A 23,533-nucleotide genomic window follows, 5' to 3' on the forward strand; every position below is an offset into this window, starting at 1 on the left:
ATGCACTCCTTGTTTGTGTGTCAAATTATTGGCTTAAGCGTCTTTTCCTGCACCACTCCCGGTGGACTGTGTGTAAATGTGTCTAGTGAATAGTGGCTGTAATGAAAGGGACAAGAGGATGTAGGGAGGGAGGCGTAGAAGTGGGTGATGGGTGAGGAAAGAAACGGTTCAAGGAATGAGGGGAGTTTTGTACCTGTCAGACAGAACTGCTTTGTAACCGTCAGGCTTGTTACTGCGCTGAACAGGGACCTCTCAGACCACTGACGCACTTCCAGGGTGTAGAAAATCTCAAAGTTAGATTTAGATGCTGATGGATTTAGATGCACAAAACCAAATGTTTTGGATTAAACGCGCAAGAGAACAGACTTTGTATTCATTAGATTCCTCAAGGTGAGGTCTTTTCAAGCTACACTCACTTTAGGTGGTCGACCACTTTTGTCTAGAATGAGTGGACTTGGACTGACACAGATGTTTGTACAGACATGCATTCATGGTCCTTGGTGTATGAATCCAACTAGTGTTGGTTATTATCTTGCCTTTTCTTCTGACATTAAGCGGATAGTTCAACATTTTGGCAAATTGGCCCATTGCCATAATCCCTATAGTTTTAGCAGTAGGTTTGTTACCTTTAATTGTCGGTGTAAGATGTTTTTAGTACAGCCGTGTAGAGCCGCGAGCTGCTCAGAGCTACGCTACGGAGGCTCAAGGGATTTCTTGGTTTCCCTCATCAAACTCATCAAATACACAATCCAACAACTCCAATATGGTCTCGTGGACAAGTTGTGACCTGCACATTCACCACACTATGAGATAATAACAGAACGTTACGAGACTGAGTTGTTTTCAAGGTAAATTCATGCAAAACCGCTGATGCACATTTCCGTCAGGGGCAGTTTTTCGACAAGCAGTCTCCGTATTTTCCTTGAAAACAACTCTGTCTCGTAACGTTGTGTTATTATCTCATAGCGTGGTGAATATGCAGGTCACAACTTGTCCACCAGAGCGTTTTGGAGTTGTTGGATTGTGTATTTGATGAGTTAGATGAGGGAAACCAAGAAATCCCATGAGCCTCCGTAGCGTAGCTCTGAGCAGCTCACGGCTCTGCTCCGCCGTTCTAAAAATACCTTGCACCGACAATTAAAGGTAACAAACCTACTTCTAAGACTATAGGGATTATGGCAATGGGTCAATTTGCCAAAATGTTGAGCTATCCCTTTAATGGTGATGGCCACAAAATATTTATCGCTATGAGATCGTTGATGACCTGATTTAACCTCTAATGCCACCAGCAGGTCAAGGTTCATTCAAAGTCATGTTCCCCTCAGGATTAATCTTAACAACTCAGTGACCTCTTGGGTTACTTTTTTTTTTAAATTATCCAGTACTTACGTAGGTCTTTGGCCTAATAATATCTGCAAAACAAATTACATGTCCACCAGCCTCAGCTGCACTTTGTGTTTGATGCCCATCAGCAGATGATCTTGGAGATCATTGAAACTTTGTCATTGTGAGTATTTTATGCACCACTGTATCTAAACACAGAGCAGCTCGTATGGCTGCGCACCCTTATGTCCTGTTCCTATTTCTGTATAATACGAGTTAGTGAAAGGAGGTTAGAAAGGACACAGAGTGAGAATCCACCCCTGACCACAAGGCAGGAGTTCGGCTCATAAAAAGTGCATGACCTTACCAGCATAGCTCCGGAGACGACGGAGCCCTCAGGCTACCCAGTAAATGGCCTTATTAGCCTGCCATTAACAGCATGTGGCGAGACAGTGCGGCCAGCTCCATCTTGATGTTGACCTTCTTGCGATCTGACGGATGAATCAAAGTGAATAAAAGGTGCATTACAGTGTGGCTTTGCGGTTTCCTCTATAGATGTCTTATTAGGGAACATTTATGATTCATACTTTTCATACTGCCTTTAAATTAGCTCCATAATTTACCGTTCGGATGTGTTCGTCATCCGAGAGATTAAAGAAGTAAATGTTAGGATCATTAGCGGTGTGCAGTATTAGTGTTGTTATTCTTACTCCATGGACCATTGAGGTTGAGGTCGGGGACAGGACTGAGAGTAGTCTGAGTCGAGTGGTTCTGTTGCTGGTTTCCAGGTCTGAAAACGGCAAGCTGCCCCTGGAAAGGAAAACCAGGCCAGCAGTGGGCCCAGAAATGAGGGACTGTGGGATGAGGCAATTACTAGTTATGTCACCACATGCATTCCTGGGTTACGAGTTCTCGCCAGCTGTGGCCAGCAGTGCACTCCCTTCTTCTCCTCTCTGCACTCTCATAATACTAGAAAGCACCTTCGCTCTAATCCTACCTCCGCATTAGCTTCCTTTGATACAGGGGAGGGAAGTTTTTTAATCTTCTCAAGGCTAAAATCCCAGGTTTAAGTGTGGTCGCACTAAGTATAGTCACTGTCCACTGAATTTCCAAATATGGGGATTTTTATTGCAAAGATGAAGTAGAGACTTGTGTGCAATGGTATGAAATGAGAAAATGTATGAGCAATGAGAAAAATCTCTTACTTTTTATGTTAAATAAACTATTAAAAGCCCACTGGATTACCTGGAAAATGATGAGTTACACAGCTGAAAACACAGCTTCTTCTTTTCTTTTTTCTTTTTGAGATGCATCTTTTTTTACAGGACACACTGGTGCAGCCTGAAACACAAATACAGGAAGAGTCGGGCTGGGTTATCAGCATTATTGGTCTATAATCTGATTGTTGAGATCACCTCTTTGTTGACACTAGAGTAACTTAACATTAATCTAGTAACTTTGCAAAAACATTAAGAGTTGTGTAGTTGTAAAATTAGTTTTTGTTTTCCTAATTTGCGATTTTTGAGTCTATGTTTCCTTTCTCAACTCTCTTTCAGCCAACACTAGAGATCAACCACCATGCAGGGAAGTCTTTAGACAGCTTCTGTAAGTGGCAGAAAACCATCCAACACAGGAGCAGCTATGGGAACGCCATACCAGACAATGGGATCGCTCACCACGACACTGCTGTGCTTATCACCAGGTTAGGCCACCAAATTACACAACAGGGGCTGCTGATAATGAATAACATGTATTTTGTCTACTAGCAAGCACTCGGTTCAACGGAGCAATAAGTTTCCAGTGATACAATAAATGAACTCAAATAACTTTCTCAGACCTTTGTGTCCATTCTCTCAGTAACACACCAAATTACATAACTCCTTCCTTGAAACTTTCCAGGAAATTATTAGGAAATTGCAGACTTATAAAATAAAATGTTACCATTTATATCGCATTGGCAAAGTGTTACTGCAGCAAGGAGCTCTGTAAAAGGTTTATTTATACAACTCTTGCCTCCTGAAACAACTTTTGGTAAATAAGAAAACGTTAAAGTCTGTTTTCCTGTTCGTATAAGCCTACGACAGTGTTATCTCTGCACTGATTTCTCACATTCCCAGCCCCTCTCCTCATAGACGTTCATTAAGTCAAGTCCAAGAGAATTGGCTTATGTCTTGTTCTGTCTCTGGGGTGACGATAGCCGAGGTCGCCGTGCCCGGCTCAGCATCTGGAGAAAAAAAGTGAGATCTGAGGAGTTTGCAAGAAACCATGAGAGATTTTTTAAATGCCTAAATAAAATGGTGCGACGCCCCGAGACACATGAGAATGAGAAAAGTTGTCTCTTAATGTGACAGCGCTGCTTTCTCTCAGTTGTCATTTCATTTCTCTAACTCCGCTCTGTTACTGATACTGTAGCAGGAAAACAGCCACAACCTTGGTAGGCGCATATTAAACACTGATGCTATTGACTGAGGAATGTGCATCAGCAAACAGTCCGACCACAGTTTGGTTAGTCATTCGATGCGGCCATAAATGCTTCCCTATTCTCCCAAACAGGATGTGTTATAAGCTCATGTTGCAGGAGGTTAACAGAAATGTCATTACTGATCTGTTAGTTATGGTTGTGGTGGTGGCTTTGTGGGAACATTTTGATTTTTTTTTACGATGCCACTTATCAAGCGGAGGATGGAAGCGCTCCAGACAGATGACACCACAGTGACCGTGCAAGACTTCCTGCTATTGTTCTTTTAAAACTATATCTGTCTGCTATCACTGCTGTCCACGGCCTGTCCTCAAATGTCTCTGTGTATATTTTGAATGTACTGCAGTGCATGCCCATCTCAAGTATATCTGAACGTGTGTGAACGCACATGCAAGTGGATTTTAACATGCACACACGCACACATTCTGTTAAATTATGCTGCTTTTGCGTATGTGTAAGAGTTAGTTTTAAACACCCGTGTTTATTTTTCTTTCCCACCTGCAGGTACGACATCTGCATCCAAAAAAACAAGCCCTGTGAAACCCTAGGTAACACCCTCTCTCACGCATTTACACACACTCCTCTCTGTGTCTGAACCCAAATGCACCCAAAACACTGATCCCAAACCTTATTATGACACTATTAACCATAAAACAAAGTCCTAACACTCAAAAAGCCATTTGAAGCGACTGTCTGAACTAAGGACCTGCCCAAATGTCCTAATTTTCAAGATCTAAACTCACAAGTAGTCCCAACTCTCTCTCTGTCTCTCTCTCTCTCTCACACACACACAAGGTTCACTGAAGTTGAGATTTAAAGATGTGGTCTATAGTTCAGTCAGGTTTTATATTCATACACTGTGTGTAACAGGTCTGGCTCCTGTAGGAGGGATGTGTGAGCCAGAGAGAAGCTGCAGCATCAATGAGGACATTGGTCTGGGAACAGCCTTTACTATCGCCCACGAGATAGGACACACGTGAGTAATATACACACACACACACACACTATACATTTTATGTTGTTCAGTATACTTGTCAAACTGCCTCTTCTGTCAATTATTTATTATTTCCCGGCTCAATGAAAGGCCACTTGGGTTAAAAATCAAAATGTTAATGGTTCATAACTTTATTTTGCAAGTGGACTGCTCATAAACCAATTTATCTTCACTTCATTATTTTATTTTTGCAGCAAGATTTATGCATTGTTAAAGGGACAACGAGGAGTTTCTATTTGGTTATAAAAAAGTCTCACGTTAATGTGGATGAATCTACGCTACCCACACTTGTTAATGGGCCCATTTTCGATAAATATATCGTTTTGTCTCTATCGTTATTTTGTTATTATTAGTGGTGGTGGAAATGCTGGTCGAGTCGACCAGCATTTCTTTACTTTCGGTTTTGTGGTGAGTCATGAGAATAACGCAGCCGAATCGCTGTTTATGGTCGGAACTACGACGGTATGTGATCGTCTTCGAACCTCTGACTTTAATTCTTGATGAATGAAAACATGAGTCTGTCTTACGCCGGTCAAAGAATTTCACGGTGCGCGCGGAGGCTCATAAATGTAGTGTGAAAACGCTTCGCTTTTCCAAAACTCCTCGTTGTCCCTTTAAGGTCTTCAGACACCACAAAAGTTACCTAAGATAAGATAAGATAAGAAAACTTTATTGTCCAATGGTTTAAAAACACAGTGGAAATTTGCCTTTGGCATCTTGGTAGTCAGCCAACTACAACAGCTGGAAACAACCAGCACAATAACAAATAAATAAATAATCACATGAAGTACAACAATACAATATCATACAGCAGCTGTGGTTTCACTATAGACCCTTTCAGAGAGTATAAACAAAGACAGGTGTTACCAAGGATACTAATTAAGGCTCCATTCTATTTAGTGTACCAGAGCATTTTCTAATGAGCCACACCTGTCTTTGTTTATACTCTCTGAAAGGGTCTATAGCTCAAAGTTCACTTAAAGATGCTATGACTTCTTGCACCCTGTATTTTTGGCAAAGGGAACTCTAAGCCTCCTTCTTGATGGCATCGGAGTACATTGCCTTATCCTCAGTTAGTTGGTCAGATGGGTGGTTTACGACTTTGGTTCAGAGTGAACTATCTGTAGAAATATTGAACAGATCTGCATCTATCAGTGACGGGGATGGAAGCCGCCTGACCCTGATAACCAGGCTGAATGCCTGGTCTGCAGACCTGCATCATACATCATACATTTGCAGTCCAGAAAGGTTATTAATTTTCTTAAACAGAATGCAATGGCAGTGACATGTTAGAAGTCTCTTAGGGTGTATTTAAACCTCACAATTTTTCATGTAGAGTTCATGCTCGTGAAGCTATGACCCACTGCGTCTGTATGAGAAGTTCATAACCCTGCGTGTGGAAAAACACAGAATCCCTACCAGGTCTAAGGTTGCTGTTTTTTAGCTGAGCCTGACACAGAAAATATCTATGTAGGGTTCCCTGAGGTGTCTCATGTATCTCCCTCCACAGAGAGCCTGTCCTCAGAATACATCTCCAAAGTTTTTGCAATCTTCTGAGAATGTGTTAATAGTTGTGTATTTTCTTTCAGCAACACTATTTACTTTCCAGTGGAATTTATAACATGTGGGTTTAGTACGGCGCTTGGAGAAGCCTAATTTTTTTATATCTAGATCCTCTGGGTGACTTGGAGACTGTGATTTACAAGACCAGCTGTTCTGGACCACTTAGTAACTAGTAATTGTATCTGCCTATAAGCCTTATTCCTGTCATGAATGCAGTAAATCAGCAGAGATTACTATTCATTTCTCAGTTTTTCTGAGAAACCGTTAAGTTGGTTTGTTTTGGGGGAGTATTTTTCTTGCTCAGAGAGTAATGAGTATTACTCAGTTTCACTCTGGGTGCACACACAACACTTAGAAGTTTTACAGCAGATGGTAAATCCATTGAGGTCCTGCCTCCCTAATGATTAACACAGGTAGCTTTCGAGTACTCAGACCCCAAGGCTGTCTCTATCCAACATGACTGGACATGGTGTGCTGATTTGTGTTTACATGTGTGTTTGTGTGAGTGTGTGTGTGTAATCAGTCAGCTTCCCCAGCCCCAACACTATCAACAGTTGTTTTTAATTGCCATATAAATTATTTAAACATCACAGTGCACATTAGATTAAACACAGGCCTGTCTGTGGTTGAGGGCACCCACATGAAAAGACGAGACAGACCATGAGAGTAATGACTCGGCTGAGGGATAAAACATTTATATTTCAGGCTCAAACACGGCTTCTGTGAGGGTATCATGATTGTTCAGTGAAGAAAAACACAAAATAGATGAGTAACAGTGCGAAACTTTCGACTATTTGGTTATATATCAGGATGTTGTGTCATTAATATATCATGCCATGTTGTAGATGGACCAAGACAAATTTCCCTTTGTGGGACAAATAAAGTTTATTTGATTTTGATTTATTTGATTTGATATATATCAGAAATTAATCTTACAGTGACTTTGATGACATGATCTCAAGCCAAGTCAAGTCAAGTTTCTTTATTTGTCTCCCTTGGGAGAAATTTAATTTGGATGCAGGGTGCTGCTGCATAGACAATAAAAAACAGCCACAAGACAATAAATACACATGAGACAGTGCAAACACAATAAAAACATACAGAAAAACGATGTGCAAAAAACACTGGCTCATCCTGAGCTGTGCAAAGTTGCAATACATGTTTATGTTTGCTCGTTAATGAGCTTGACTGAAAGAGGGACAAATGAGTGTTTGTACCTTAGAGGAACCTTATATCTCCTCCCTGGGTGCATTAGTTGGTGTGAGAAATGTTCTTCGCCTGATTGATCTAATCTAATGTCTTTGTGTTGTCTGAACAACAAAATATTTTATTTATAGTGGAACAACTTTGTGACGTTTAAACTTGACCACATAGTCGTCTTCTTGTTTGTAAAAGGTCAGTTAGAAAACAAGTAGGCTCTAAATCAGAAAAACTGCAGGTACTAGAGGAATATCGTCCTAATAATGAAGCACTTGGTCATATATATATTTCAATGGATGAAGGTGAACACTTGTGACAGCTGTGGACTTTCACATGTCTGTTCTTTAGATCCCGCTTGGTTATCCACAGTGATCTTTTTTCCACTGTCCCCATCCACACAGCCTCAAAGTGTTGTCACTGTATCATCATGGGCTTTAGGTTTGGCATGAACCATGACGGTATGGGAAACGCCTGCGGCCCTCGCAGCCAGGATACCGCCAAGCTGATGGCAGACCACATTACCATGAAGACAAACCCGTTCATCTGGTCCGCCTGTAGCCGGGATTACATCACCAGCTTCCTGGAGTGAGTCAGCCTATCAGATATCTGCAACACCACAAATAATTTGGTAATTATAGGTTTCAGATAAGAAAAAATCACTTTGGATGTCAATGTAACGTTTTTGATGGTCAGAGAAACATCGAAGTTACAGATGGGTCCTGACTGTGGGCGATTCAGTTTAATTATTGTCTGCCTGTTCAGAGCCTCAGTGAAAACAGCTTAACTTTGGATGTCCTCAAAACAAACAATTAAAACAGTAGTTACCATGTATTTTAATCTCCATCCTCTTGTTTGCTGCGCTTTAGCTCAGGTATGGGATCCTGTCTGAACAACGTACCTCCCAAGCAGGAGTTCGTGTATCCCACCACAGCCCCTGGTCAGGCCTACGACGCAGACGAACAGTGCCGCTTCCAGTACGGCGTCAGATCTCGACAATGTAAATACGCGGTGAGTTGCTCCTCATTCATGTCTCAGTTTACTTTTCTTACTGTTTTTCCCCCCTTATACATAGAGAAATTCATTAAATCCTTCATCACAGCTTAGATTAGATTGGAATTTATTATCTTTTTGTGGTACATCGCGTTTTGCAAACTATTTTTAGAACGGCGGAGCAGAGCCGCGAGCTGCTCAGAGCTACGCTACGGTCGGAGGCGCATGGGATTTCTTGGTTTCCTTCATCAAACTCATCAAATACACAATCCAACAACTCCAAAATGCTCCCGTGGACAAGTTGTGACCTGCACATTCACCACGCTATGAGATAATAACAGAACGTTACAAGACAGAGTTGTTTATGAGGTAAATTCAGAGACTGCTTGCTGAAAAACTGCCCCCAGCGGGATCACACATCAGCTGTTTTGCATGAATTTGCCTTGAAAACAACTCTGTCTCGTAACGTAACGTTATTATCTCATAGCGTGGTGAATGTGCAGGTCACAACTTGTCCACCAGAGCGTTTTGGAGTTGTTGGATTGTGTATTTGATGAGTTTGATGAGGGAAACCAAGAAATCCCATGAGCCTCCGTAGCGTAGCTCTGAGCAGCTCACGGCTCTGCTCCGCCGTTCTAAAAATAGCTTGCACCGACAATTAAAGGTAACGAACCTACTGCTATGACTATAGGGATTATGGCAGTGGGCGAATTTGCCAAAATGTTGAACTATCCCTTCAAGTTCTCATGCGTATTTGACACGGCACACTGCATTATTGTTCAGATGTTGTCGGCAGCAGGTAGCTTAAAATGGATTTTATTGAGTGCGGTCTCTGTAAACATTATAAATAAAGCTCCTCTCTTTGTATCAGATAATTATCTCTCCGATTTGTGTTCCTCTGGCTCTCCCGTCCAAGTCCATGTCTCAGTGATGACGTGAAACATCTTGCAATACCATCGCTGAATAGCATCCACTTTATTGCATGGTCAACTTTTACAGGGCCAGGCTCAGAGCGAATGGACATCTGGAGGAGCGCACTGCTTTATAGACTCATTATTATCGATACTATGTGGTCAGAGCATATGTACACAATAAAATGTAGCCCCATGTGTTATAGACATCACTGTAGAGAGGAGTCAGCAAATCCACCGCGTGTCTCTGTAATGAGTTTCTATAGAAACACTCTTGACTTTTCGTTTTTCTTTTCCCTGTATTTCTTCTCCTTTCATTGACACACACAGGAAGTCTGCAGTGAACTCTGGTGCATGAGTAAGAGCAACCGTTGCATCACTAGCAGTATCCCTGCTGCAGAAGGAACCATCTGTCAGACCAACACGATAGAGAAAGGGGTAAATAAACACTGAAAAGACACTCTTTTTTTCTTACGTTATTCCTTTTTAAAAGTTGGACATATAAGGATGCTGCTGGTGTAGATGGGACAGAGTTTGGGTTGGGAGTTGGTTTTGTTCATCTGGGACCAGTCCTGATTTTTTGCAGCAGGACTAAAAAAGCAGCACTTATTCTCATGTTGACTCATCTTCTCTGACATGTTTTCCAATAAAAATATTTATAAGAGGAACTGTTTTAAAAGGGAAAAAAAACCTCTCTGATTTTTTTTTTTTAGAAAAATCTCTTTCTGGGCCTGTGATATCTTGTACTCTTGGTTTATTTTGCTTTCCATTTGAGGTTGTGATTGATATGATGATATTTGCTCCCTACGGCCTGTTGGTTAGCTTTTTTTCTTTTCTTTTCTTTTCTTTTTTTTTTTTACAATATACCATCCCACAGTTGTAGCTATCATAGGAATCATAATGAATCTTTTTTTGACGCTTCCTGCACAGTGGTGCTACAAGAGGGTGTGTGTGGCCTATGGGACTCGTCCGGAGGGCGTGGACGGAGGCTGGGGGTTGTGGTCGCCCTGGGAGGAGTGCAGCAGGACGTGTGGAGGTGGAGTCTCCTCTTCCATCAGACACTGTGACAGCCCCAGGTACAGCTCTCAGCTGGATCAGTGTTGTGTCTGGTGAAACCTACTGTAATTGATTCATACTAAAGCTGACTTCAAACTTCTATAGCTTAAAATTGACTGGCACCCTCAGAATCGGCAACTAGCCTGGGCGTTTGAATGCAACAGTGAAAGTACCTGGCTAATTTCTTTCTAGTTAGCTACGTAGAATGGGTTGCAGGTGAATTGTATGATTGTGCCAAATACAATACATTTCATTGCAGGATGTGTTGATTTAAAGAAATATATATATATATATATATATATATATATATATATTTGGCAAAACGATAATCCCATACCCATATGGTCACAAAATACATTTCCAAATTCAGCTGGAGTTAATATGAGGCTTCAGTGCTTTGACAATCAAGAACAAATCCAGTGTTTATCTATGTGTTTATATACGTACTATTCACACATAGTATCGTGCAATATAATTTAAACTAATATAATGTGACAAGATAATGCGAGATAAGATAAGGTTATACAGGGGAATACAACACATATAATATGATGTGCGTTATGATTTAACCTAATATAATGTGACAGGGTAGTGTGAGCTATAGTAATATAATATAGGGCAGTACAAGACATTATAATATAATATAGCCAAGTGTAATATAGCACAATATAATATATAATAGCATATTATAAGATCATATGGAGTGTCATATATACATATATATACACATACACCCAAACATAAACTAATGTAAGCCAATATACTGTATCATGATAATGACTATCACGAGAATAATTATTAGAATCAATAATTTATATTGCGGTGATAGTGATATATTGCAGATACCTGCATGATGTTGCAAACTCAGCCAGCAGAAGCCTCATATCAACATCAGTTAAACCGATAGTTTCATGCATTTCTTTTCCGATTAGGATTTCAAACCTATACTTTGGTGACTTTTCTGCAGGCTTGAAAAGGACACAATGGGAACGTGATCCTCTGTTATTGTTTTTTAAATATGAAGAAAAACTGGCAAATTGGGGCATTTTTAACAGGCTTCAAATATGTAACAGAAGCGACTGATCCACGTTAAATACTGGTTTTACCGGTCGGTCTTATGAAACCCAATTCCAAACGCTTTCCAGATATACAGTATATAATAACACATATTCAAATATCTAACATACCTCTTTAATCGGGTATGAAATAATTCTCAGTCGGAGTCATCTGAAAACAACTAGCAGACTTGCTTTGAATCACAGTCACCAGATCCATCATCTTGAATTGATTAAAATGGGGAATGAATTGACCCAAATCTGCGGCCAACAGTGTTGTCTCCTATTATTTCTGAGCATCATCTTGCACATTTGCTTTGGCTCCATCATGTTTAAATTTGTTGAAAGTTAAGCAGAAGCAGCCATTTGATGGTGGCTGGCTCCGACTTCCTTTTCAGCTCCTTTTTTAAAATACGGAGGTGTTGTCGTGATGGTCTATGATAAACAATGAAGCAATAAAAGAGACAGACGGCAAGATTGAAAACACCCTGATGAATGCAGACAAAGCAGCGATCGGGAGCCAGCGCTGTGTGGTGATGTGATGGAGGTTAGATCTTGTTAAATTGTACTCAGATGTGACTGACTGGCCTGATTCTCTCTGTTTGGTCGCAGGCCAACCATTGGTGGAAAGTACTGTCTGGGGGAGAGAAAGCGCTTCAGGTCCTGCAATATTGATGTGAGTATCGCTGCTCTTCATCAACATCAACATCATCATCGTCGTCAGCAACACTGCATCCTTAGCTTGACTTCATTTGTTGCACAGGAGTATTTGTGTATGTATAAAGTGTGTATAATATATATATATGCATGTATGTTTGTGTTTGTGTGTGTGTGTTTTAGGAGTGCCCTGCAGGCTCTCGGGATTTCAGGGAGATTCAATGCTCCAACTTCGACAGCGTTCCTTTCCGGGGAAAATTTTACAGCTGGAAGCCATACAGAGGGGGTGAGTGAGTAAAACCTGTGTGTGTGTGAATTTATATTTGCTGCATTGCGATCTCGACTGCAGATGGCCTCTTTCACCAACCAGCAGTTGTTACAGTTCGGTTCTGTGACGATGTTGTAAAGTAGTAATTGTTGCGATGTCTAATGGGTAACCAAACAGGTGGCGATCAGATACAAATACATAAAATAGCTTCATTTTGGACGTAAATAAACCAAAACCAGGAAGTCAAACTGACACTGTGAGTTGTAAAATGTGCTGTTTGTTCAGCCTGGTAGTTTTATTTACAACCTGCATGACCAACTTTATTGTAGTGCGATACATAGCACAGGTGGTACCGATAAAAGATTTGTTTTCTACGTCTAGTTTACCTTAATAAAACACCAAGTCTCAAAGCTATAGCAGCTATTAACAGGCCGTTATGAGCACAGCAGTCTGTCCGCCATCGCTCTAGTCACTTCAGAGTTAATTGCCTAAACATGTGCTGTATAATCTAGTTAAAATTAGACCACATAGACCAGATATATATGCTAATACGCGATTAATAATAATCCAATCACAGAATCGTTGGTATAATGTGTGCTTTTAGATTTCAAAAATCTGTTTTTGTAATAAAACTCCATGTATAAAAAAATGTGACAGTTATTATAAATACACTTGACATTTGATTGTAGGACATTTATACTTATTGTGGAATCATTTTATATTAATTTGCAACTTAAACCTCACACAGTCAGTCAAAGGAACGTGTTTTTTCCTCTAAAGACAAATTTAAGTCTTGAATGACTCTGCGATAATAAATAAGTTGATGACATGAGATGAACAGAAGTCTGGAGACAGAAAGGGTGTGTGTGTGTGTGTGTGTGTGTGTGTGCATGCGTGTGTGTGTGTGTGTGGAGTGAAGGAGAAAGTGAATCGAAGCTGCAGACTCTCTCTCCCTCCAGTCTGGATCGCAGATGCTGGCTGCCGAGAGCCACGCATCCCACAATGCTTTGCAAGAATTCCTTGCTCCTGATGAACACTACACTGGACGTGAAAGATAAATAGTTTCAACGACATAACTGCCTTTAATCTAGCCCTCCAATAACATAATGGCTTACAGAGATGGCCGGCCAGCCAATTCCAACTTCAGGCAACAAGTGCTCCTTTCATCAAGTCAGCTGATTTTACAATGGAAATCCCTTGCAGCTGTTAAAATAGGAACAGTGCCATAGACTCTGCCCTGCGTTAAGGCCAGATCACACCGCCCAGCCCCTTCTCCGTCCTCTCTCCTCAAGTCCTCATTTCAGCTTTTCCACTTTCCACTTTCACCCTCTCACTCACTCAAGGAAGAGCTGCTTCCTCGCTATTCATTCTTTGTCTTGTCTGCTCTGGATGCCTCCTCTGATTTTATTTAGTTCACCATTATGCAATCTTTCCCCCTCTCTCTTGTCTCTCTGTCCGGAGACATTGAGTAACACATACGGCCCTCTCTCCGCTCAGACAGCCAAGGACAGTTCATTAAAAAAGGTTCTGTCGTTTTTAAGGCAGTTCTTTTTCAAACTTCTTCACATTGCTGTTCTCAGTCCAGCAGCAACCTTCACATTCAACCTTCACACTCCATACAACACACCCTGCAAGCTATAATACACACACACACACACATACACACACAACTACCCTGCCAAAGCTAGGCACCATGGGAATTGTAGTTTTCCGTGGTCTGACCACTTTATCGTCTGGAAGCCCTGCCAGTGCATACTCTCTTTCTCTCTTTCACTTTTTCTTTCTTTCTTTCTTTCTTTCTTTCTTTCTTTCTTTCTTTCTTTCTCTCTCTCTCTCTCTCTCTCTCTCTCTCTCTCTCTCTCTCCTTCCCAGTACATACTGTACCTGCTTCAGCGCTGCCAGCACAAACAAACACGGCCCAGACTGATGTCAACAGCCACTCAAATAGTGGAGCTGTTGGCAAGCTGTACAGATGAATGAAGGATATATACCACTTGGCTAGAGGAAACATCTCTACCAAGTGTGTGTGCATGTGTGTGTGTGTAGAGTCTGAAAGGATTAAAGCATAGAGTCATGCATGTGCACCTCTTGGTACCACCTAGAATCAGCTGCCCATATTATAACTGCACTTATGCCTTTTTATGCTGCTTTTTGATTTGATGTGGTGCTACAAACAAAGTTGTGTGTACAATGACTATCTATCTATCTATCTATCTATCTATCTATCTATCTATCTATCTATCTATCTATCTATCTATCTATCTATCTATCTATCTATCTATCTATCTATCTATCTATCTATCTATCTGCTAATAAAGGGTATTGTGTGATGCCAGGATGGTTTAATGTCTCTCTTGACTTGTCCTGTAACATCTGCATTGCAACACGGTTATCTTCTGTCTTCATATGTGTGTGGTTTATGTTCTTGGTTTTCAAGCAGTGCATGGATGAAGTCTGATATTAGATGAAGTCTGTTCAAGTAGCAATGAGAGAGTTAGGATATTAGAATTGATTATTGATAATGTTGTTTGGCAGCCTTTGGCCCGTCCACTAATTGACTGTTGGAGAATTAACCAAATAAAAGAGTTAGACATTTTGTTTCATCTCTGCTGCAATAGGTACTCGGGCTGTGTGGTGCATTAATGCCTGAATGTTAACATGCAACATCTTACAAATATATATTTCAGTGTGGCGTGGACCTGCTTAGATACTTGCACACTTAATAAATGATCAAGAAGTAAACCAGCGTTGAAATGATGAAGCTTTTAATTGATAGAAAATAAATTATGTTGATGCCATTTTCTACTTTTGACGAATATTTTTGTGACGAAGTAATGGATTGATCAATAGATTTATCACTACCATAACATATCCTTACATTAAATTAACCTTAACTTGGATTGGAGAGAAGATGAATAAAAGACTAATGACTGAGTTTATTACCTGATTACATAATTAGCAGTTACAGTATTTATCCGCTACAGCACAAAGGTAATACTGCCATTTCTGGAGTGTGTGCACATGAGTTGTTGTTGTTTTAGTCTGAATTTAATATTTCTGCTAGTTCAGCTTCAGGATCAGGCATTCATTCATCTTCTTTGTCAGGTCTGTCTGGGAGTCAAGCCACTGTGTTGGTGTGTGCTACTGGTGTGTATGTTTGTATGCATTTATTGAGGCAGAACAGTAGTCTTGTGTCTGTGGTTATATATTCCAAAGGAAGCAAAGACTTAATCACATTCAGCTGCTTGTTCTCTGGTTGTCAGCACTGAAAAACATTTCCCAGTCCCCTGTGAACTTTCTCTCTCTCTTTAATTCCGCCTTGTCACTCTACACCCGTCATTAGGACGTGATACATTCAGCAGAACAAAGACTTGACCGAGCCTTTTCTTTTTCCTGTTGTTGTTGTTTTAAATTACATACTTCATTAAATTGTGTCCGTGTGTCCAGGTGGTGTGAAGCCCTGCTCCCTTAACTGTCTGGCAGAAGGTTACAACTTCTACACGGAGCGTGCTCCGGCTGTAGTGGACGGCACACCTTGCCGAGACGACTCCCTGGACGTGTGTGTAAACGGAGAGTGCAAGGTGAGACCACCAGAAGCTTCTAAATGTGTTTGTATGGCTGTGATGGCAACAGCTGCGGCCCAGAAACATTATGTGTTTTCAGGTTGTCCTCCGTCCACTCATCCCGTTCTTGTGAACACGATATCTCAGAAACATTTCGAGGGAATTTTATTTGGACTTAAGGATGAACTGATCAGATTTTGGTGCACAAAGGTCAAGCAAATTTACCCCAAAAAGATGTTTAGGCTATAACTCTAACAACTATATACTTAGGAGGACACAATTTAAAGAGGAACTATGCAGGATTTGTAGCTTAACTATGCTACATTTTTCACCTGAATTAAACAGATCTGGAGTAATTGTGATGGTTTAATAAATGAATAGTAACTTGTTACAGGGAGAACGGAGGCTCTCTGCCTTCCTCGTAGCGTCTCTTGGCTAAAGACCAACCTTACAAGATCAGCACCACCACCCCGGTGTCCCAGCTCTCGTCTCTGCGGCACTGCAACACAAACACGCCTCCGTAACCTGTAACCTCTTGTTTATGACAGAGAAGACTACACAAATATACACGTCGTAACATCGTATATGATAAATAACGTTATCTACCGCTCTATCGATTGATTTCTCGCCGGTATCTTCGTAAACAAATGCACATGGCCGAGAGGAGGGTTAGTAGAACAGCGGAAAAGTGGCCGGACTTGCAAAGTTCCCCTTTAACACAAAGGTGTAAGAGGATAAAGGTGAGAAGAACTTATTAAATCCCAATGGTCAAAGGTCAGCTGTTCAACACTGTGGCTTTCTGTGAACAGAAAGGGAGATTCAGACCACATATCATGCAATTTGCCTGGTTGGCAGAGACGTACAATTAGGAAACGGCGATTGTATTCTCTCTCATTGCTGGCTTTCATTGAGGAACAAGCTGTTGTAGGGCACTGTACGTCTGCACGTGAGCGGCCCGTTTAAGCTGAAGCAGCAGAATAAGGAGTCAACACAAGACTGTCTTCTACTGAGATAGTGTTGTTTATACTCGCTGTCTAGACTCTGGACAGCCGCCACGGTTCAGTTTACACACAGGCTGCTGACGATCATCACTATCAGCTGCTGGACTGAAGAATTATCGTAACTTTGGCAGCACTCGTAGATTCCCATTACTGATGCTTCCCTCTTTAATCCCGGCTGTTAATGAAAACAAAACATCTTAACTGCTGTTCATATTAACGAAGTGGAGACCACCTGGTGCTGCCACAGGTCCCTGGAACCCGTTTTGACACCCACATGACTCATTTGTCAAGGGATGTAAGACAAAGAAAAGCACTAATGGTAACAGCACACAGCTTACATGATTGGTGTTGATCCCCAATTTGTTGTTTTTGGATATTCTTCCAGGCTAAAAACTCAGCTGAAGCTTTGCATATGGAGTAAAGGATGTGAGGGCAAAAGCAAAAAAATGAGAGGCAGCAACTCCAAGACAGACAGCTTGTTGTTTTGTAGAGAGCCAAAGATTTTTTTTTTTTTCATTTTTTCCCCCCATTCACTTAATTTGAAGTGTCTTATAGACCGAGAGGCTGAGGAAGGCTAAGGATCCTGAACTCATCCAAAAAGACGATTTTGTTTATCAACATCCCCTCTGTTCTCTCCTCCTCCTTCACTGCTCTCGTTTTCCTGTACTCTGCTCTGTTCTGCTCTGTAGGAACTCGCTGACCCTCCAGCTCAGCTGTTAGTCTGTCTGCACTGCAGGCTGGCTCACTGCGCTCTTATTATCTGTCTCTCTTTTCCTCATTCCCTCTCTGACTCTACATTTCTCCATTCCACTCATTTTCTTACTCAATTGTTCCTCTATTTTTTTTCCTTTATCTTTCTCTTCTTCTTTTGCACAATTTTTCTGTCTGCTATCCAGTCAGCACCTCTTCCTTTCTCTCTCTCTCTCTCTCTCTCCTCTGTCGTCTCACCTCTCTTATATTTTATGCAGGCATAAAACTTCAAACACTGTGGAGAAATCTCTATCTCTTGTTTGCAGCCTCATGCTGGCGTTGGTTCAGGAGTTGGCGTCTGACAATAAGAGAGAGGGGAAAGACAGGGAGACGGGGAGAAGTGGGGGAGGCAGAAAAAGGCCTAAGAACAGATGGTCCAGTTGAACACAACATGCTGCTGCAGACGAAAGGCATGTCAGCTAGAGACGCTTTTTCCCGGATCTGTTGGACAAAATATAGTGTGTACAAAACATTAACAACACCTGTTCTTTCATGAAATGAACAGACCACGTAAATCCAGGTGAAGGCTTCGCTCTCACGAGGATCCACTGTGTAGTGTAAAGCAGGAAGCACAAATGCAACCCACACTTTGTTGGAAAAAAAGCTTTTCCTGCTGTTGGGCTGTCATTGTAAAAAAGAGTTTCATGCAGGAACGACAAAGTGTCGCATAAAATTTCAGAATTGAATTTCTCCAGTCACATCCTTAGAGCCATTAATTTACACAAAACCTTTCATTCTTGTTAGTTTTTTAAGTCATTTAAGACTAAGACGAGCCTGTGTGTCATCTGTTCATCCAATTATTTTTTCATGTGTATCAAAAATAGAATAGTTAATATAACAAATGTGATTTTTCCATTTTAGATTACCTCAAACATAAAAATGAAATGGGGTTCCAACCAACTGTTATCATCATCATCATTTATTTTCTCGATTAATCACTTTGTCTGTAAAATGTCCAAAAATAGTTTAAAAAAAAGTCAATTACAATTCCACAGAGCACAAAGAGCTGAATGAATGGATGATACACAGACGGTATCGTTGAAATGCAGTTTTTGAATGTCACATATGCCACCACCGTAGTTTTAATATGGATTATGTGTTGTCCTGTTGACTCAGATGAGCTTTAGTAATCATTGCCTGCCTCCAGAGACAGCAGGTCTCCGCTGGTTGTGACCTTTCATCATTTTAAACTTTAATAACTCACAACCACCACGTTACAAATCCACCAGGTAACGACGAGGTGAATCACACTTTGAACTCTGTATTTAGTTTTGAACTGTGATCTAATCCACGTTAAAGTCATAATAAACTTAAACCTCATTATCCCTCTCTACAATAAGCAACTGTCATATGAATATATGAGAATGAGAGCAGTTGCCATTCATTTTCTGCACCTTTGTTTAGCTTTGGTTCACTGTTAAAGAGTTTGAGTAAAACCACCTGCTTTGCTCATCATGAAACTTATTTATGTCGACAGCTATGAGTTTAGCAACCTAAGAGCATTATGTCTGCACAGGATCAGAAAGCACATCTGGACTTACCATCTGATATTTCTGTGTTTTGGAAAAGTGGTCTGGAAGACATTAGAGGTAATCCCTCAGCCCGGCCTATGACACCTCTCGACTTACTGACTGTGCCCCTTCACCCATGACCCCGGGTGACCCCGCTGCTCACTCATTTCTCCCTTTCCCGCAGCACGTAGGCTGTGATCGCATCCTCGGTTCAGACGTTCGTGAGGACCGCTGCCGGATCTGTGGGGGTGACGGGAGCAGCTGCATGTCTGTGGAGGGACTCTTCAACGACTCGCTGCCTGAAGGAGGTACAGAAATAAAACACTCGACGAGTACCACTTTCACTCTCCCAGTCATCCCAATGATTAGCACTTTGGAAACTGCTGCCACAGACGTTTCCTCTCTTTGATGTGTCCTGTCGTCATTAGCAGAGGGGAAACATGGTTTACTCTTTGACCTCAGCATTGAAACTGTCCTCTACTGTAACAATAGGCCTTCACCAAGACAAGTTATGCAACATAACTGTTCTCTTGTACCAAAAAATGTGCACATGCAAGCTTTGGATTCGGATACTTTGGATTGGGAATGGGAATGCATCTTGGAAAGCAGCCTTGCCGAGTGAGTTAGGATACCCCAGATATTCAAAATGTATCATATAATTGTCTGCTCACATGCAAAGCAGCGTACCGTCACAGATGTTTAATTGATGACGCCAATAAAACTCCACATAACACTCAGTAGTATCAGCACCTGTTTTACTGTGCATGTATATTCAGCAGTTTAGAGGGGATGCAGCTCAGGTTTAAACTTTAAATATTAGAGATAAAAACAGTCACTAGTCTTGTCCACCTTAAAGTTTACATCAAGCAGTGTTTTAATTTCTATTTAACAAGGTTAATAACTCCGTGGCTTGTTCTGCAACACCCTGTTAGGCTTTGAATTGGGTTATCAAGAACATACACTTGTGTATCGTCTGCATACATTAATCACATTTGGACTTTCAAACAAAGGTCCATGTATCTGTGAATTAAGACTAATACCTCATAAACAAACAAACAAAGACAGTGAAACATTTGAAGCCCAAGATCACATACAGATGTACAACATTATTCCTGAGCCAAACCAAGACCTCTAAGAACATAACTCCTTGAAAAAACCTCAGAGCGCATAATGAAGAGCACATAAATAGAGAGACTAGGGTCCAAAAGTGCATATACATACATGCATACATAAAGTGCATGCATGCATATATTTATCTAGCAGCCTACGAGGGACACGTGGCAGACGGATTTAGGTGAGGTCCAACCAGTGTGGCTTGAGGTCCAGCTGCTTTCGTATCTATTCTGGGTTACATTTCCCACCACAACACCAACTCCAGAGTCTCTCACCCAACTGTCAACACCACTCACCCCCTTTCAGGATTCCTCAGAGGGGACACACCCTGAGCAGGCAGCCATGCTTTGGACCACAGCGACCAGGCTTAGTCCGTCAACCCCAGCTGAGGTCTCGACAACCACCCTGAAAATATCTGAAATTATCAACTGGACGGAAACAATCAGTTAGTTAGGCTGGAGTTGAAGTGTAGGTTGTTCAGTTGTGTGTGTGTGTGATCTGAGGATTTATTGCTACAGAAAGAGAGATGCAACAGAGGTCAAGATTTCCTGAGGGTTTTTTTTTCTACTATGAAATTCAAAAAATGGTTCCTGTGTGCAACTAGATATTGTCTTAATTGGACTTTCCCTTACTAGAAAAAGGCCCCATGTCCTTTTAACTCGCACCCGCAGTTTGTAACTTGTGCTTTTTGTTTCTTATGTGTCGTGTCCAAGCCAAAGCCAAGACACCACTGTTAGGGTTATTTTCTCAGATTTTATAAACCTCCCGACTGAGCCGCGGACAACATTTTACATCTGTTTTCAGAGTTTAAGTAGTACAGCTCGTGACAAATAAACTGATCTTTATATGTAAAAATAGTGGAGTACCCCTTAATCAGCTGCAACCCCAGAATGTGTCGGAGGAGTCGGTCACAACCGTTGCAAGCAAAGATCAATGATGTCATTTATAGAGCTGCTATAACAGTCCCTTGGTCTCAGGGTTTCCACAGGGTTGTGGAGCCTGTTTGCAGCGTTTACTCCCAGTCAGAGCATTAGTGAGGTCGAACACTGATATCGGGAGACAAGTTGCGGATCTATTTCCAGGCCTGTTCGATGTGTGAGGACGGGAGTGTCCACATACTATTGGCCACATACAGTAGTGTAAAATCAATTAGTTGTTCAGTCAAAACTATAAAACATCAGAAAACTGATATATGGCCTTCCAGCTGTTTTAGATATCAAATAATGTTGTTTTGTCTCATGCAAAACTCAATCTACTAGCATGAAAAACCAAGAAAAGAAGCAAATTCTATGGAAAGTTGGACCCATAAAATGTTTGGTATTGCGTAAAAAAAAACTGCTTAAATTTTCTGTCTTCTAATCGTCTAATTGATGCAGCTCTAGTGTATAATTTCACAGATCCTTTTTTGCCAATAAAACGTTTAGTGAGTTCACTTGAGTTGACACTTCGCTACCTGCTTAGCCATCGAAAGTCCTGAAAGGTATAAACTCAGTTGACTTGGTCACACCGACAGTGCAGGCTGGTGTCTTCACTAACCAAACTGTAGGCCCAGGACTGGACTGAAGGCTTATTCTGATCCCATGATCGCCCAGTCATGTCTACAGCAAGCTTTTCATTTTTCTCTGAACTCCTAAAGCCTTAATCTAGCTCTTCTTGTCTCTGCTGCAGTGATTTAAACATGGTCTGTATGCTGGCATGGAAGGAGGCAGTGCAGATATGAGAAAGAAAACATGTGCACCAAGACAAAATAGTACCAAAGTGGATCACCCAAGAAACCTTTAATCTCCAGCTGTGATGTTCAGATACTATAATTGACTGATAACAGTCTCCTTACACCATACATAGAGTGCTTTTATGACTGAGCCAAACAAACCAAAAGCTTCACTAGGGAAAGATCTCAACCACAAAAATGAGAGTTGAGGGTTGTTAAAGATGCAATGTTATTCAATTCATGCTCTGTGCTTTCAACTTAGATCATGCAATAACGTCCCTTTTTTAGTCTCGTTCCTCCTGTCCGGCTCTGCGGTCCTGTGAGGCGGCGAGCGAGTGGTTACTGAGGTGTCATGGGCCAGGGGTTTACAGCTTCTTGGCTCTGTTAACAACACAGATCCTCTGATTGTTAACAGAGGAACCTCACACTCACACTTTTGCTCTCTCTCTCTGTCTCTCTCTGTGTGTGTCTGTCTCCAAAGCCAAAAAACCTCAAGCTCTGTCCCTCTAATCTTCCACACCTCCATCTAAAAAACCCAGAACAGGGTTAGTCTGACCTCTCAGAGCTCCACAGAGAGGTCACAAGCCAAGCCTCTCCTTTCCTCTTGTGGTCAAAGCACTGGAAGGAATTATTTTATTCCTCTATTTTTTTTTTTTTTTTTTTATTCCCTCTTCGCCCAGTGAGGTTGAAGTTATTTACAGGGGGTGCAGAGCTGAGAAAAGCAGAGCGAGGCGGGCGGGGAGGAGGTGAGATGGACGTAAAAAGAAAAAGGGACAAGAGACCAAAACAGATGGAGGGAATGGAGAGAAGAAGAGAGGAGAAGCCGGCTTCTTGGCAAAGTTCTCGCTCTCTAGCAAAGAGCCGAGCTGAGCAGCTGAGGCCGGCTGCCCAGGAATGCAACTGGAATCTGAAGCCTCTGCTTAGTCCATTGGTGTCCCACAGAGCTAAACACTACTTATGAGTGGCTCTCCTGATCCCCAGTGAATAAACCTCCTTCACCTTGCTTTCATTTTTTTATTCTTTCTTCTTTTTTTTTGCGTTTGTGTGGGTCTCAGGTTATGAAGAAGTGGTCCGAATTCCCAAAGGATCAGTGTTCATCCACATACAAGAGCTCAACATCTCCCTCAACTACCTTGGTAAGATGATACTCAAAGCTCAGTTTTGGTTTGTCTGTCAGGGATCAACTATGACAAGAACCACAAAACTGCACTCCTACTGCACTAATTGGCCCTTTTTTTTATGTCATATTGCAATAAAATGTGTCTGTTTGAATGTCCTAACCTGTCTGACAATAAGTCCAGCACCTCGAAAAATGCATTGTCTTACCAAGAGTTGTGGTGATTGATCATTTGTCGGTTAAAATCTCTGCATTCAAGTTGGCTTTTTTT

General features: G+C 41.4%; 1 protein-coding gene across 1 annotated transcript in view; it reads left to right on the forward strand.

The window, feature by feature from the left end:
• The window catches only part of adamts10 (ADAM metallopeptidase with thrombospondin type 1 motif, 10), a gene marked incomplete at its 5' end in the record, with an annotated part of 48,285 nt that overhangs the window by 13,299 nt on the left and 11,453 nt on the right, over positions 1–23,533 (forward strand). Inside the window, 12 exons of the mRNA XM_083970830.1 lie at positions 2,880–3,025; positions 4,307–4,350; positions 4,673–4,778; positions 7,998–8,144; positions 8,426–8,567; positions 9,791–9,898; positions 10,391–10,536; positions 12,184–12,247; positions 12,412–12,514; positions 15,944–16,077; positions 19,506–19,629; positions 23,201–23,281. Of these exons, the coding sequence (XP_083826956.1) occupies positions 2,880–3,025; positions 4,307–4,350; positions 4,673–4,778; positions 7,998–8,144; positions 8,426–8,567; positions 9,791–9,898; positions 10,391–10,536; positions 12,184–12,247; positions 12,412–12,514; positions 15,944–16,077; positions 19,506–19,629; positions 23,201–23,281 (1,345 nt within the window). The remainder of the gene's footprint in view (positions 1–2,879; positions 3,026–4,306; positions 4,351–4,672; positions 4,779–7,997; positions 8,145–8,425; positions 8,568–9,790; positions 9,899–10,390; positions 10,537–12,183; positions 12,248–12,411; positions 12,515–15,943; positions 16,078–19,505; positions 19,630–23,200; positions 23,282–23,533) is intronic.

The sequence above is a fragment of the Trachurus trachurus genome (assembly GCF_905171665.1).
Source record: "Trachurus trachurus genome assembly, chromosome: 4".
Classification (NCBI taxonomy): Eukaryota; Metazoa; Chordata; class Actinopteri; order Carangiformes; family Carangidae; genus Trachurus; species Trachurus trachurus.